Genomic DNA, 16681 nt, shown 5'->3' with positions numbered 1-16681 from the left:
TGCAATTATGCATAATGTATAGTTATTACTATTTTATTTTATAAAATAAAATTCACCTTGTAAGTTGAAGTTGAGTTGAGTGTTTCAAAAGTTGAGGTTTTTGGACATTGTTCTTACCATGGTACATGAATATGGCACCCTGCTACATGTAAAGATAATAAAACGAGACTCTTTCACAAATACCAGTTTGGTAGGTTGTTTTGACATGGTAATAATGTGGTATATGAAGATAGTAATCTTTCTGTGGCATATTTCTAAGTACATCTATCTAGCATTGTACTGAATGCTTACCAGATTCAAATAGCATCGGTTCTTCTTTCAACTCCCAAAGTTTGGTAGCATTTGAATACCACGGTATATGAGCGTGGTAATGATTCAGTGTGTTGATAGACACATTATGGTGTCGTTTGGACTTGGGGAAACGTGGATCGCATAAAGGAAAAGCTGAGAGCTGATTTATCTGCCGAATTAATCTGAGGTTTTGGGAGTGTCGCTTTGCGTCTTTCCTCTGAGCGTTCGCTTTCTCTCTCTACCCATAATGCCGTATGGCTCATAAGCATGTCCTGTGTATTGGCTTCAGATAAGTGTGTTGTGTTTGGCAGCGCCCCGGATGAGGTTTCCTGCCGATCGCCCTCGTAAAGATCCTTCTCTATCCCTGCCAAAAGTGCTCACGCCGTCGGAGTTGAACAGTATCGCTTACGCAGGACACACTCGAGAAACTCAGCCCAGATCGCTCAGCTTCGAGTGCCTGTTTCAAAACCATGTTTCTGCGACACATTTCAGCCCGGATTCGCGCGTCTCAATGTTTATAGTACGAATAACACAGATGATGTTCCGAGTGTGTGTGTGTGTGTGGGAACGACTGTACGCTGACTGACATTGGCTCTCGCTCTTTGAGTCATTCTTCTTTTATGAATCAGTTTGGGGTTTCGGAGCGACTGAGAGAGAAAGCAAGAATGTGAACGAGAAAAGGCGCCGCGGTGGAGGACAGGAAAGCCAGTTTGGGGAGGACGTTTCCTGTGAGGACACACACACTTCCATTAGTTGCGTCGGGCTCTTGGACGAGAGACAGAACAATAGAAGACGGCTGGTTTTCTGCGACTGAAAGAGAGAGTGGCACTGAACGATGGGAGGAAGTTATTGGTGGCTTGTTGGACTGCGTCTGGTTGATAACGTCAGGATCTGTCTCACACACACACACACACACGTCTCTGTCGCGGTGGTAACTGTCACACGTTCACACGCTGGTGACGAGGAGGTGTGACGAGACGGTCGTTGACGCTGGCAAATTTGCATATCAATTGTTTTAAGCTCTTAATCACAGAGACACAAAAGAGAAAGAGAAACACAAACACTCAGGCGTATCAATGACAAAGACAGCAAAGTTTCGGCAAGAACTATTGAGATGTCGTTAGCTTAACGCCGATGTTTTTTTTGTGTGATTGTCATTTCATCTCGCCACGTCACGGGACCCGTTTAAATGCGCTTTGAATCTGTGACCTCTGGAGGTTTTAATGTCATTATTTTGTGAAACGAGAAAACTTCTCCCTGGAAAATCAGAGTTTGTTTGAAGCGCTCTCTCTCTCTCTCTCTCTCTCTCTCTGTCTGTCTCTCTCTATGTCTCTCTCTCTCTCTGTCTCTCTCTCTCTCTCCCTCTCTCTGTCTCTCTCTCTCTCTCCCTCTCTCTGTCTCTCTCTCTCTCTCTGTCTCTCTCTATGTCTCTCTCTCTCTCTCTCTCTCTCTCTCTCTCTCTCTCTCTCTCTATGTCTCTCTCTCTCTCTCTATGTCTCTCTATCTCTGCCTCTCTCTCTCTCTCTGTCTCTATCTGTCTCTCTCTCTCTCTCTCTCTCTCTCTCTCTATGTCTCTCTCTCTCTCTCTCTCTCTCTCTCTGCGGTCAGGTTCAGGTTTGACTGTGTGTCTCATTAGACTGACCACAGCTCAGGGAAAGTGTCCAACTCCGAAAGTTGCTTCCGAAAGTGACACTATTTCTCACTACACGCTCACAATCGACTTGAGACTCGTTTTCTAATATCCTAGTACTAAAGGTCATTATCCTTACAAGTGCTGAATGATAACCATATTAATTTACTATGGATATCAATGGTACATTTAAAGAATACCAGAATGTCACCATGTTAACCCAGAAACCATGGTAAAACAATGATATGTCAGGGGTTCCCTGGCCTTTTTTTGTCAGTCGAACTGTGACCTTTGAAAATGTACTTTAATTCCCCCGAGATTTGAAGTTTAAATATGTTTATGCTTCTCTGTTGTTGGTTAATGGTCACATGATGAAGATAAACAAATACAAATATTTCAAGTGTTCAAGTTAGCAAAGCTAATTTGATGAGAAGTCTTGTTAAATATAGCAATAAAGGCTAATGCTAATGGTGTTCTTTTCAAAAACCCAAACTACACGTATGAGTTTTAAAAAACACCTCACATATGTGACCCAGGACCACAAAACCAGTCACATGTCGCACGGGTTTATTTGTGGCACTAGCCAACAATACATTATATGGGTCAAATTATCGATTTTTATTTTATGCCAAAAATCATTAGGATATTAAGTAAAGATCATGTTCCATGAAGATATTTTGTAAATGTTCTACCGTAAATATATAAAACATTTATTTTTGTGAGTGAATGCAGCACAATTGCCAACATAAATGTAGAACTTTAAAGGAGATTTTCTCAATGTTTTGATTTTCTTGCACCCTCAGATTCCAGATTTTCAATAGTTGTATCTCGACCAAATATTGTCCTATCATAACAAACCATACATGGTTTATTTATTCAGCTGTCAGACGATGTATACATGTCCCATGTGACTGGTTTTGTGGTCCATTGCACAAATGAACATTAGCATTAGCTTATTCTTTTAGCTATATGAACCTAAAGTGTCTGACTACGTATCTTTGTTAGCATAAACCGGGCGCTAGCTAAACTGCTCCCAATCAGATCTATCATCATCTTTACCTATCCCAGGCTCGTTTTATTAAAGGGTTAAACATGAAAGAGTGTGTTTTTCCTGTCTGCGCGCACGGCAATTACAACATTTACTGTTCGCCGTTTTCAAGGCCGCTGCTATTTCCTGACTAGCTCGCTGTGTTTGGACTTGATGGAGTATATCCTGCTTAAAGAGTGTATTCCTATCGCTAACCACCGCTAGCTTTCTTGGCAAAGACTTTACACTAAGAAGCGCTTCATTTATTTTGCATGACAGAAAAGTGTAAGGAATGGGAAACGAATGTCTTCAAACCTTTTTAGCCAAAATGAGGCCGATCTGTGTATGTCATAAGACTGTGCGGGTCTCTGATCCCTGTGATTGACAGCTGTCACTCTGTTTCTCCGCAGATTCTCCAGGTTCTGTGCCTGCTTCCACTGAAACTGGGGGAACGGCGTATTCGGCCCCTATGGGGTTCTCAGGTAAGAGCTCAACACCTTATCCGTCTCCTGTGCTGAGAATGAGGAAGAGAAAGAGAGTTTCTGCTTGTATTGTTTTCTAAGGCACAGAAATATGATAAGTCAACATGAAATATAAATCCACCATATTTACTTTCTAAATGCACATTCCTGGTCTTGGTTGTGCACATTAAGCGTTTGTAATCTTTCATCAAAATGTTGTGCATCTAAAAATACTTTCCTGATCGACTGATGCCGCCTGAAGTCTACTGGATGATGTTCGCTAGCTGGATATGTGGGAATTGTTGTTTACCGAGCAAAATCCATCGAATCTGTTTTGATCAGAAAAAATATCACAGAACAGAAGTGAAATGCTGCAGGCAGGGTTATTTTAGAATTATTTATGATTTTTTTTTATTATTTTTTTCAAGGTTGAACATGGTCCACATGTGCGACCACAAATAACTATGTACAAGACCAGGGTTTTCTTGTAAAAAAAATAAATAAAAGTTAAATTAAAAAAAAATATATATATATATATATAAAATAGAAAAATGAATGAATTTATTATTATTATGAATTATTTATAGTAGTTCTTTTTTTTTCTTCTTATTTTATTTTCAGTTAGTTTTTTTATATTTTAAAAATATATATATATTTTTTCAGCTTTATGTCAAGTGAAAAAATGATTTTTAATAGTTTTACTTTACAATAACAACTCTGGTTTCTTTAAAATGTAAACTCATTTATTTATAGTTTTCTAGTATTCTAGTTTTCATTTAAGTTTTTTTTTTAAGTTTAAGTTTTACATGTAATATTTATATTTAATTTTATTTTGGCTTTATTTTAATGAACAAAAGTTTTAGTTAAATAGAACAACACTGGTTTCATGTTGACTTTAAAAAGGGTACAGTGTGTGTGTGTGTGTGTGATCTGCTCTTCTTCAGCAGACCGAGGCCGGTGTGTTGTGCCGTCCTGAGCTCTGAATACACACGAACAGCAGTGATTGTGTTTACGAGAGAGCGAGAGGAGGATTAGTTTGGTCTAGGCCGGGTTCCTGAGTACAGATGTTTCTCATTACAGAGACTTTAAAGAGTTTTTATGATGGTGTTTAATTCAGCGCTGGGCGGAGTGAGTGTGTGTGTGTGTGTGTGTGTGAAGGGTCTTTAGATGGGTTTTCAGATAAGAAGAGCAAAATGATGGAAGCTTTACATAAACACATGTTAAAGTACAGCACTCAGAGCGGTGTGCGTGCCATGAATGTGTGTGTGTGTGTGTGTGTGTGTGTGAGCTGCTCCCTTTCTCTGGCCTCCAGTGTGAAGGTGCCCCGGCATTTGTTTTATGCTTCTTGTTTGTGTGTGTGTGTGTGTGTGTGTGTGTGTGTGGGATGTAAGACCGACCGCTTCTGTCCCGAACAAACACCTCCTCCCGACTCCATTAGTCCGAGTTTGGTTCATCCTCTTGCTGAGGTGTGTTTTTCCTGCTGAAATGAGTGAATGGAGCTCAGAGAGGGAAGGAGGGATGAGGGGGGAGGAAGAAAAGCCCGACACACAGGAAACACACACTCCCAATGAGAGCGTCTCTCTGACCTTCTGATTCACTCGCTCGGCCCTTTACTCGCCGCTCCAGACATCACACAGGTAGAGACACTGCGCAACACACTGCGACTTAAGTGTGTGTGTGTGTGTGTGTGTGTGTGTGTGCGTACCTACTTAACTATATTTTGGGGTCAAATCTGTACCCAGAAGTGACCAAAATCTCCCTCCTCATTTGCAAATCTGGTTTCAAAATAAAGTAATTAAAGGATTTTTAAAAATGTAAAAATACAGTATAAAAACCATTACGTCTATGAAATGTCCCCATTTAGATAGCTAAGTAAACGTGTGTGTGTGTGTGTTCAGGATTATTGGATGAGAGTCTGAGCATTGCTTGTCTGGGTTAGTCTGAGGTTATTAAGAGTTAACAACAGAACATGAGAACAACAGCAAATGAGTTAAGAAGGTTTTCTGAACTCATTTGTCGGCTTTAGCTAATGCATTATTGATCATGAACTATATATTTTCATAGCATTTACTAATCTTTGTTAATGTTAGTAAAAATCCGTAAAATTACAGTTAACTAATGTTTGTTTTTCTTAGTGTCGGCTTATATTTCTGTGTGCTGTTTATTTGTATGCTTTATTTCAATATTAGTTTTCAATATTTTATATTCAACCAATTTTAAATGATTGCGATTTGCAACATAAATAGTATTTTTGCACCTCTTTTAAAATCTACCAATCTGACATATTTTTAAGTAAAACTATCCACATATTTTTGAGTAAATTTAGCATAAAAGCTGCATTTATCTAAGGTGTAGATCTCTTTTGCTAATGTTAAAATCAGCCGTTAGCCACTATATTCTCTTCGGAGAGTTTTCTTTTCCGCTTGTTTTAGAAACGGATAAAGTTGAGTGCGAAACTGATTTCATCAGATCAATTGAACCTCGTATATATGAAACATCTTTGCTTCCGATCTGGACAAAAATGACCCTCTTTTGTAAGTGTGCTCCTCATCCGGTTCAGCTGTTCTTGACACCGTTCTGCCAGATCCACAATCAGGCCTTTATAAAGGTCCCGTGAATGACCGTAGGGCCCTCGGCAACTCTAATCCCCCCCTTTAGGGGCCTTGTTACCGTGACAACCTCCCGCCTCATTCCAGGGTTGTTTGGGTTAGCCGAGGAGGAAAGGGCAGCACAGGAAATGACATCATTCCTCGGAGGAAAAAGCCTTGAGTCTCGAGTCGGGCCTCCCGGGCGCCTCCGCCGAGCGGAAAGAAAACATTTGGAGAAAATGACACAAAGCGGTTCCTTGAGCGTCCAGAGCTGCTCCGTTTGAACTGTGAACGCTTTGTTTGTGCGCTTCACTCGTTAACGACCACTTCCTCAATCAAGCTGGACGTTCGGCTTAATTTGACATCAGCTCTTCATACGTTTGTCAGTGCTGGAAGATTTCTGTCAGACACACACACACGAACACCCTCAGGATCCAGACACCTCAGCCACAAACATTTCCTTAAACCACAATCTAATCGCTTAACTAAACACTCAGAGCGGCGGGACGCTTTCTCACGCACACACACACACACACTCATTGAGAAGCTCTCTGGCCGGCTCCGGTCTGACTGGCTGCTCAATTGCATTGAACAATTGAAATGCACATTATAATTAATTACCGTCTAAACGGGAAAACACTGGTGCCTCCTCTCAACAGGCTCCACCAGTGCTGGAAGAATGCTATTTAATATAATGTAATATAGTCGTGACTTTTTATTGGTGGAGAGGCTTGCACCTCTGACCTTTGACCTCATAATCAACATGATTTCATAAAGCGTTTCCTTTGCCCCGACACTCCCACAGCGAGCGTACAGTATACAACCTGTGCGTCATAAAACCTGAGAGGTCTGATCCACGTATTAGTGCACAATGGAGGACAACATGAAGTATTTCCTGTGCGTTGCAGTTTTCCTGACTGTGTGTGTGTGTGTGTGTGTGTTATGTAATGCCTCTCCATCTAATTGCCAGTTTCCTTTATTGACTTCCAAACAAAGAGGCTGCCAAACATTTGTGTCCGTCTGTCCGTCTGCGCGTCTCTCGGTCGAGCGTGTGTGAGAGTGTTGCTATAATACAGACGCCTGAGGAAAAAGATAATATTTATAGAGCTGTAACTGACACACACACATCAGAGAAGTTGCCTCTGGGTTTGTTTGTTTAGTTGGTATTTTGCATGACGAATCCTAAACGTCTGCCAGTCGTTTGATCATTTTCTAGGGCCTGACACGAACTCTGCTCATGTACGTGAATGCGAACGCTCCACTGAATGTTTGTGTGTCTCACCACTAGAGGCGCTATAGTGAAAACGCTCGTCTTCTATTGTTAGTTGCCGGTTTCCAAGTAAATAAATGTTAAATATTATATATGTGGATCTCAAAACCAGTCACATGTCGTACGGGTATATTTGTGGCAATAGCCAACATTACATTATATGGGTCAAATTATAGATTTTTCTTTTATGCCAAAAATCATTCGTTTATTACGTAAAGATCATGTTCCATGAGGATATTTTGTGAATTTCCTACCGTAAATATATAAAACATTTATTTTTGTGAGTGAATGCAGCGAATCGTGAACATAAATGGACAACTTTTGCCATTCGATGCTATTTGCCATCTTTTGCAATCTCGACCTAATATTGTCCTATCATAACAAACCATACATCAATGGAAAGCTTATTTATTCAGCTTTCAGATGATGTATAAATCTCAATTTAAAAAAATTGACCCATGTGACTGGTTTTGTGGTCCAGGGCCACATATGAATAAATAAGTATTGTACGTTTACAGTTGTACTGTTTTGTTAAATATTTTTATTAAGTTATAATAATAATCTAAAATAATATAATATAATCGTAATAACAAAAAAATATTTGTTTCTTCAATACTATTTTATTTTATTTTATTTTACAGTGAAATATTAATAAATAATAATAAAATAATATTTTTTTTACAAATATTTAGTATATTATAATTATTAAATATTAATATTTAGTAATAATAATTGTTATAACATTAATTTTTTTTTTTTTCTTAAATGCTCAATTGTTTTATTTTACAATAAAACATTACAATAGTGATGTTTCTTATTTTGTTTAATATTTTTTAGTAATAATAATAATATTTATTGTAAATATAATAATAATATTATTATTTTATAGTCATAGTCGTATAGGCACAATTTGCAATTGCAAGAATTTTCTGTTCTTACACTGGCGTCTGAAGAGTTGGCATAACCCATGTTGAATGTCACTGTGTGTTGTCGTCATCATTGGTTTAGCTTTAGAAGCGGCCCCTGACCTCTGACCCCTGACCTCACTCGACCCGCGTGCGCCGTCAGAGAGGAGCGCTGACTGCTCGTAAAAGAGTGAACCTCAGCCAGACGAGAGCAGATCAATAAAAACACCGACTTCCCTCCAGTGTGTGTGTGTGTGTGGAGACAGACAGAAATAATCATTAACTTCTCCAGACTGCAGTGCTGAGTGACTCGCGTCTGTGTGTGTGTGTGTGTGTGTGTGTGTGTGTGTGTGTGTGTGTGTGTGTGTGTGTGTGTGTGTGTGTGTGTGTGTGTGTGTGTGTGTGTGATTCCATTAGATGTCCAGACACTTTTGTGTTCGTTTCTTGTACAAAGTGACTGTTTAAAAAGCTGAGTCTCCTTAAATGGAAAAACTTTGCCCCGACATATGCCGAAAACACCACAGTGTGTGTGTGTGTGTGTGTGTGTGTGTGTGTGTGTGTGTCTGTATTTGAGCGCTCAGACCAAAGGGAGCCAGTGTGGACAGAGGAAGGATGGTTTGTTACCTGAGGCAGTAAAGCTCTAAATGGAGATTTGACTTCAGCTCAACCACAAACAAAGACCCGGAGTGTGTGTGTGTGTGTGTGTGTGTGTGTGTGTGTGTGTGTGTGTGTGTGTGTGTGTGTGTATAAAGTCTTTTTGTCCCCTCTAGGAGAGAGAAAGACAGAACCAAAACTGTTTGGGGGATGGGAGGGAGAGAGAGAGAGAGAGAGAGAGAGAGAGAGAGAGAGAGAGAGAGAGAGAGAGGAGAGAGAGAGAGAGAGAGAGAGAGAGAGAGAGAGACGGAGAGAGAGAGAGAGAGAGACAGAGAGAGAGAGAGAGAGACAGAGAGAGGGAGAGAGAGAGATAGAGGTTAATTGGACCCTATGAAATCCGTTTTATTTTTTCCCAAATTAAACAAACAAATTAATTGTTTTCTGTTTTAATTTTTCTGGATTCCATTTTTAATGGTTTAATTTCATTTTAGTCATTAAACCGCATGTCTAATCAACAGATTTCATAGAACTTAATTTAATTTAATCAATCTAATACAATTAATTTACAATAAAACATTGCATTTATATTTTGATCAGATAAAGTGCTGTACTTTACAGTATAAATTAATGCATAAATGAAAAAATCTCTTAATTATAATAATCCTTAAAATAATCATCAAAATCATATAACAGTAATCTAAAATGAGAGTTTAGTAGCAATAATTGTTATTATTGCTGCCTACTTTGAGAAGTAAATTTTACTGTACGATAGTAATATATTTATATTATAATTTCTTCAGTTCAAGGGGCTTTTCTTCTGGTGGTTTGTCGTGAAGATCTTGGAGCTTATGTTTCTGTGCAATAATTACGAACACTAGTCCATATCGTAATTTGAATTTGATTCATTTTACAGCCCTTCTTTTGATTTATTAATGTAAAATTTGCCCAATTCCATGATATTCAGAAACTTCCATATTTATGACTGGATTCCATGATTCATGAGAAATCATAAGGCCCTTGTTGAGAGCGATTGGTCTAATAGAGTTCAGGATGTCAACTGAACACTCGAGGCTGCAGAAGACATGAGGTGTGTGTGTGTGTGTGTGTGTGTGTGTGTGTGTGTGTGTGTGTGTGTGTGTGTGTGTGTGTGTGTGTGTGTGTGTGTCATGTTGCACACTCTATTTCAGGACGCTCTCTGCGTCTGGCTGTCACCATGTCATTCGGGGTGACACTGTGGTCATCCAACCGACACTGAGACGCCACACACACACGGCAGTAAATTCATAACCTATACACACACCTCCATTCACACAGACACACACACACACACGTGCGTACCTGCGCAGTTGTGTGTCTCTATTTGATTAAAGACATTGTGTTGTCTGAACACACACGCACACTCAGAGGTCTGTTTGATGTATGATTTGCGTTCGTGTGTGTGTTACTCAGGTTTGCTTGCTGTTCATGATGTCGTCAAAGAGACTAGTCAACTATCCAGACTAAAATAGCATCAGTCTGACACATAGCAACCATGTTATTGGTATGAAACTGCATAGTGGCATCAGTAAGATTTTTTTTTTTTTTTCATATTTTTGAAAGTCTTTTATGCTCACCAAGGCTGCATTTATTTGGTAAAAAAATACATTAAAATCAGTAATATTGTGAGATATTATTACAATTTAATATTACTGTTTTCTATGTGAATATATATTAAAATGTAATTTATTCCTGTGATCAAAGCTGAATTTTCAGCATCATTACTCCAGTCTTCAGCGTCACATGATCCTTCAGAAATCATTCTAATATGATGATTTGATGCTCAAGAAACATTTCTGATTATTATCAATGTTGAAAACAGTTGTGCTGCGGAATATTTTTGTGGAAACTGTGATACATTTTATATTTTAGAATTAAGAATAGAAAGTTTAAAATTAACATTTATTTGAAATAGAAATCTTTTGTAACATTATAAATGTGTTTCCTGTCACTTTTGATCAATTTAATGCGTCCTTGCTATAAAATAAAATATTTCTTAAAAGAAAAAAAGACCCCAAAATGTTTATGAATTTCAGTAATTTGGTATTACCATGTGACACCATCACTGCACCATGGTAATGCCACGGTATATTTAAGGCATATCCATTTTTCATGGTGCAAAAGTACCATGGTGCAGTAATACCATGTTATTTTGATATATATACGACGATACAGTCTGATTACTGTATTCATATACCATGCTACTTAAATGGCACTGTAAGCCCTTCGAAGTGTATAATTGGTATTCCCTTGGTAACATATCCAAACATGCATGTTTGTAAGGGTTGTAATGAAGGCTCTACCTACTCTAGTCATCACGTTAGTCTGGGCTGGTGCGTAATTAACTACACTGCTAAATTACGGCCTACTCGCCCCATCTGAGATTAAAGAGAGACTGTCCTCACTGTAGACAGACAAAGAGTCCCGATGACTCAAGAACTGAGCGCTTTAACATGGTGCACTACTAACCAGATGTCAGGGTGGCTTTCATTGCACAGAGAATCAAAATGTGATGTTTAATATATGGGGAAGGAAACGGGCCAATGAGATTTCCTGTGGGCGTGGCTAAGTTTTCATTGCATTATTACATCACATACAGCCGTTGGTTGGCGAGGGCGAGCACGATTGCAGATTTATTGTCGCATTGACGTCAGAACATTGTTCGGGTTGGCGTTCGGGACAGACGAATGATAAGCAACACCGCTAATGTAAACACGCGCTGGAGGCCAGTGGCGCTGCTCCGCGCGGGGCGGCAGATTCCTCACATTCCCACATCTGAAATTAAGGATGCAAGATATGTTTGGCAGAGCTCAGGACAGTTTTCCTGGATAGAAGGCATGCGAAGTTGTGTGTGTGTGTGTGTGTTTAGCTTTTTGTACTGGTTCCCCGTCTAATCTAGTCATTCTGCTCTCTTCGTTCTTCCTCGACAACACTTTTACTCTGTTGGAAAGTCCGTTTCTGATGGGTTTGGTCATAATCTAGTCTAGATGGGTAATCAGTTGATCACTAATGGTCTTGGTTTCAGGCTGGTAGACCATCTTGGACCAGCAACTACCAGTCTGACCACTTTAATCTAGTAACTTTGGGTTTTTTCAGCAGGGATTCAATGACGGTTACTTGATGAAGTTAAATTGTCGTAATTAATAACAGAACACTTTGATGACTTTTACTCTGTAACCAGTTTCTGATGGTTCTTTCTAGTCCAAATTGGTCATAATCTAGAGCTTGTAGACCACTTTGGACCAGCAAATACTAGGTTGATCACCATTTTGTCCTGGTATTCAAGCAGGGATTCAATGAAGTTCACTTAATGAAGTTAAATTGGCATCATTTATAAAAGTCTCTTTCTCTTTCCTTTCTCAGTAAACACTTTGTTCACATTTACTCTGTTGGAAACTCCAGTAAAGCCAGTTTCTGATGGTTCTTATTGGTTCAAGTTGGTCATATTCTGGTTAATCGGTTGGCATACCCACTGGTGGTCTTAGTTTCAGCCTGCTAGACCATCTTGTAGTCCACTTTGGACCAGCAAGTACCAATTTGACCACCATAATCTGGGTTTCCCTGGTTTTCTAATATCTAAGGTAAATTGGCATGATTAATAACGGTGTCTTCTTCTTTTGTCTCTCCATAGATTCCCTGGCTCTTCAGGAGCGTGGAGAACAGCCTCACTGGTGTGTGGTGGCGTACTGGGAGGAAAAGACCCGCGTCGGGCGCCTCTACTCCGTCCAGGAGCCATCTCTGGACATCTTCTATGACCTACCTCAGGGCACGGGCTTTTGCTTGGGCCAGCTCGCCTCCGACAACAAGAGTCAACTGGTGCAAATGGTTCGGGCCAAGATCGGCTACGGCATCCAGCTCAGCCGCGAACCCGACGGCGTGTGGGTGTATAACCGGAGTTGCTACCCCATATTCATCAAGTCAGCCACACTGGACAACCCCGACTCGCGGACGCTGCTGGTGCATAAAGTATTCCCCGGGTTTTCCATCAAGGCTTTCGACTTCGAGAAGGCAGGGAGCCTGCAACGGCCCAACGACCACGAGTTTAGCCAGCAGCCGAGGACGGGTTTCACCGTCCAGATCAGTTTCGTGAAGGGCTGGGGACAGTGTTACACCAGACAGTTCATCAGCAGCTGCCCCTGCTGGCTGGAGGTCATATTTAATAACCGATAACAGCAAGCCCCGCCTCTTGCCACGCCCCCATTCCTTCATCGCTATGGAGACGAACTAGCCCTTACCGTTTATGGACTACGTTGTTTTGTTTCTGCGAGAAGCGGACGATGTTTTATGAGAGAAATGGAAAACGAAAACTCACTTTGACTTTAATAAATGACTAAGATTTAATTAAGTGAAATAAAAGCTAAAATGTATTTTATGTTAAATATAAATATATTATTACCTGTAAATACGAAGTTTTATATGCATTGTTATTTATGTATTGTGCAATGTGTTGATGAGATGATGAAAAAGAGATGCACTTTGCTTAATATAAATGCAAACAAAGAAATGCCAAAATAAAACAAAAAATACCGAATATATCTCTGAATTTGTGTGTGTTTTGCTAATATGAAGATCGTTTTCTTGTCCTGAAAAAATGCTTTTTTTTTTACTCGAATTCACCCACAAATTGCAGTCATCATAGGCCTTTGAGTAAAACAAATTCTATTTGATTTTCTTATGCTCGGCTCTGAAAGCTGCATTTTTTATATATTTAAAATGTTTTATTTGAAATATTTTGTGAGTGCTGAAAACAGTATTCATAAATACATGATCTTATTTAGACAATCTCTTTAATGACCACTTTAATTTCAGAATCACGTTTTATTTCCATCCGTGCCAAGTTTCATTATTTGATGTGAACGAGTTTGTGTGAGAGCAAATTCCCTCAGTGTAAGTGGAACGCCCCGTGGGCCGGTTGTGTGCCAGGAACAGCAGGTCTCTGGGGGAGGGGGACGTCTAGACGAGCGAGCGAGCGAGTGAGCGAGCGCCACACCTCCTGATATGGACGTCTGCTGGGGGGATTACAGCGTAAGCCTGCTCTGACCCCACTGGCCCTAACAGACCTACATTCACCAGCCCCAGATTCACATGCAGACCTCAGGACTGACAGAGGCGGACCATTGCATGATCAAAACATAAACGTAAAAATGAAGTCTTGTCCTTTTTCTTTCCTCCTCTGTCTGTCTTTCTTGGGTCGGTTCAGAGCATGTTGGTGTCTAAAGTGCATTCCTGGGTATTAGTGTCATGGTGGTGTCCTGGTCTCTGTAATCCAAACTCTCCTAATGCATCTAAAGCTTGTGCTGGCCAGGAAACCGGACAGATGCCTCGACCCGACACCAATACCAAGAGCTTATTTAGTCCACAAAGACACTGAACCGTGAACACAAAACCAGCTAATTACAACATTAGTTGATGAGTAAATAAAATATTACATTTTACATTTTTGTTGAAGGAATGGTTCTCCTAAAACTGAAGAACTCAAATATATCCCGAACCTCGTGGCTTTAAAGATCTGGTGTTTATCTCTGTAACCCTGCTGGATCAAGCAGATCACTGTCTGAGGAAACACAAAGGAGAAGCTCTCAGCGCTGCCGGCTCGTCTCTGCCCCGAGGGGCGGCACATTTGCCCCCGCGGCAGCCATCTTGATAACGCACGCATATCACTTCAAACAAATATGCTTCTAAAAACACACACAGGATTGTTTTGTTGACATCAACAGTTTAATAGTTCAACACTTTGAAACACCATTTAAAAAAAAGCATCAGATCATAGGTTTTAGAACTCGAGAACACAAAGTTCTTTGTGCTTTCGTTTTAGAATGTTTCGCCTGTGACATCATGCTTCGGAATCTTTACAATTTAGAGTCTTTCTTGATTGTTTGTTTTTAATTATCTAGCGCTTCAACATGTGCACAAGTGTGATGATGAGGTGTGGAAAAACTCAGGTGTGTAGTCCAAAAAAAAAAACCCGAATAATACACAATGCACAATAAAAAAAAGTAAAAAAAAGAAAGTTTTATGAATAAAAAAAGCACTTTTTACACATATACACAATTTAAAAAACTATGAATGTAAGTAATGCACAAACATGTTTTGAGTGAATTTTATGAAAATCTTAAGAAAAGTTCAGGTCATATTTGACCCCAAAATATAATACAAAAATAAACATTATATGCTGTCAAAAGTTTGTATATATGTGTGTGTGTGTGTGTGTGTGTGTACAAACAGTACCGGTCAAAAGTTTGGAAACTGCATTTATTTGATGAAAAATACAGAAAAAACAGCAATATTGTGAAATATTATTACAATTTAAAATGATTGTTTTCTATTTTTATTGACTTTAAAATATAATTTATTTCTGTGATCAAAGCTGAATTTTCATCAGTCATTCAGACTCCAGTCTTCAGTCTCACATGATCCTTCAGAAATCAGTGAAATATCCTGATTTTATTATTATAATATATATATATTAAATAATTTTTCATTAGTAGCCTGCATTTCAAAGTACAGTTTGTTGTACTGAATTAAAAAAAAACTTTGATTACAAATAAAAAAAGTGTCCGCACTATTAGTGAATAGTAGGATGGGAATGTGGACTCTAAAGTAAACAATGTCTTAAAGGTTCTAAAGCAAAGAAAAATATAATTTCGATTTATATTTTGTGTAAATGGATGTGTGTAAGTCAGACCCAGCACAAGCCAATACCTGCTCCACTTCTGGAGAAAACCCACAAAGTCAGATGCTTTATCTGATTTCATTTTGTTTTCCTCTTTCTCATCCATCAGATAACGGCGTCGCCCTCATACGCCCGAGCGCTTTCCGTTCGCTCTTCACACGCTACGACCAGCCGACTGAAGCCTGCGACTGACGGAGCCGAAGCGCCCGAGGCCTCAGCGTCTGCTCTTCTGTCACACTCACAGCTCGCTCAGTAATCAGCTCTGTCATTTACTCACCCTCATGTCGTTAAACCCGTTTGGAAGAATATGTCATGGTCCAAAAGAAGACAAAAGTATCGTAACACTCGTCCATATGACTCAAGCGCTCGTCTATTGTCGTGCAACAGCTTTGAGTGAGGAACAGACAGAAATTCAAGTCTTTTTTCTTTCATTTTCCTGTGAAATCCACATTCATATAATATATGTCTAAGTAGGTTTCATTCATTTTTGTTTTAGTTTTAGTCATTTTAAAGCGGCCTGTAAGAATGTTCATGTATTTTTTTTTGCCAATTTATAACGAAACTTTAAAAACAAGAGCTTCCCCGACTCCCTATAGTTGCCTATGCGAAGGACCTTTTGCCAGGTGTGCTGAAATGCAAAGAAAGTGCTGGGTAACTCATTACATGTAATCTGAATTATCTAATATGATTCCAAAAATTAAGTAGGCCAACTTGTGATTAGATAATTCTAGTTACTTTTCTATTGATTACATGATTCCATCTTATTCTCACAATGGCAGTAAATTAATCAATTTATTGATTTTTTGTTCTATTCAAAATGGTCCTTTTTATAAAAGTTTCACTTTTAACAAGTGTTTTCTCAATGCATATCTAATCAGTTCCCGAGGAACACATTAATTAGGCTACTATTTGAGTGATCAATCAGTGAGTCATTTGCATTACTGTCTTTGGAAGGCTTTTGTCTTTCAAACACATTAAAATGTATAAATTCTCTCATTTCATATTTACATGCAATGCAGGGATTCCCCAAGTTTTTAGGTAATAGTAGGTAATAAGGTTTTTAGGTCTTATTCTAATAAGTTAGGTAAATGATAAAATTAAGCCAATACTAATAATGAAAAATAATAATAAAATGAAGTTCACTGTTCTCTGATGTCGGTTAATGGTCACATGACATCCAGGTAAACAAATATATTTTGATCTTTT

At 39.1% G+C, this 16681-nt stretch overlaps 1 protein-coding gene across 1 annotated transcript in view; it reads left to right on the top strand.

Annotated features, from left to right (window-relative positions):
• Window positions 1-14755, top strand: part of smad7 (SMAD family member 7) — a 17068-nt gene extending 2313 nt beyond the window's left edge. Inside the window, exons 3-4 of the mRNA XM_079847621.1 lie at window positions 3359-3430; window positions 12434-14755. Of these exons, the coding sequence (XP_079703747.1) occupies window positions 3359-3430; window positions 12434-12972 (611 nt within the window). The 3' untranslated portion in view covers window positions 12973-14755. The remainder of the gene's footprint in view (window positions 1-3358; window positions 3431-12433) is intronic.
• The last annotated feature ends 1926 nt before the right edge of the window (window positions 14756-16681 follow it).

The sequence above is a fragment of the Squalius cephalus genome, assembly GCF_949319135.1.
Source record: "Squalius cephalus genome assembly, chromosome: 17".
Taxonomy (NCBI): Eukaryota; Metazoa; Chordata; class Actinopteri; order Cypriniformes; family Leuciscidae; genus Squalius; species Squalius cephalus.
This window is presented reverse-complemented; position numbering and strand designations above follow the sequence as displayed.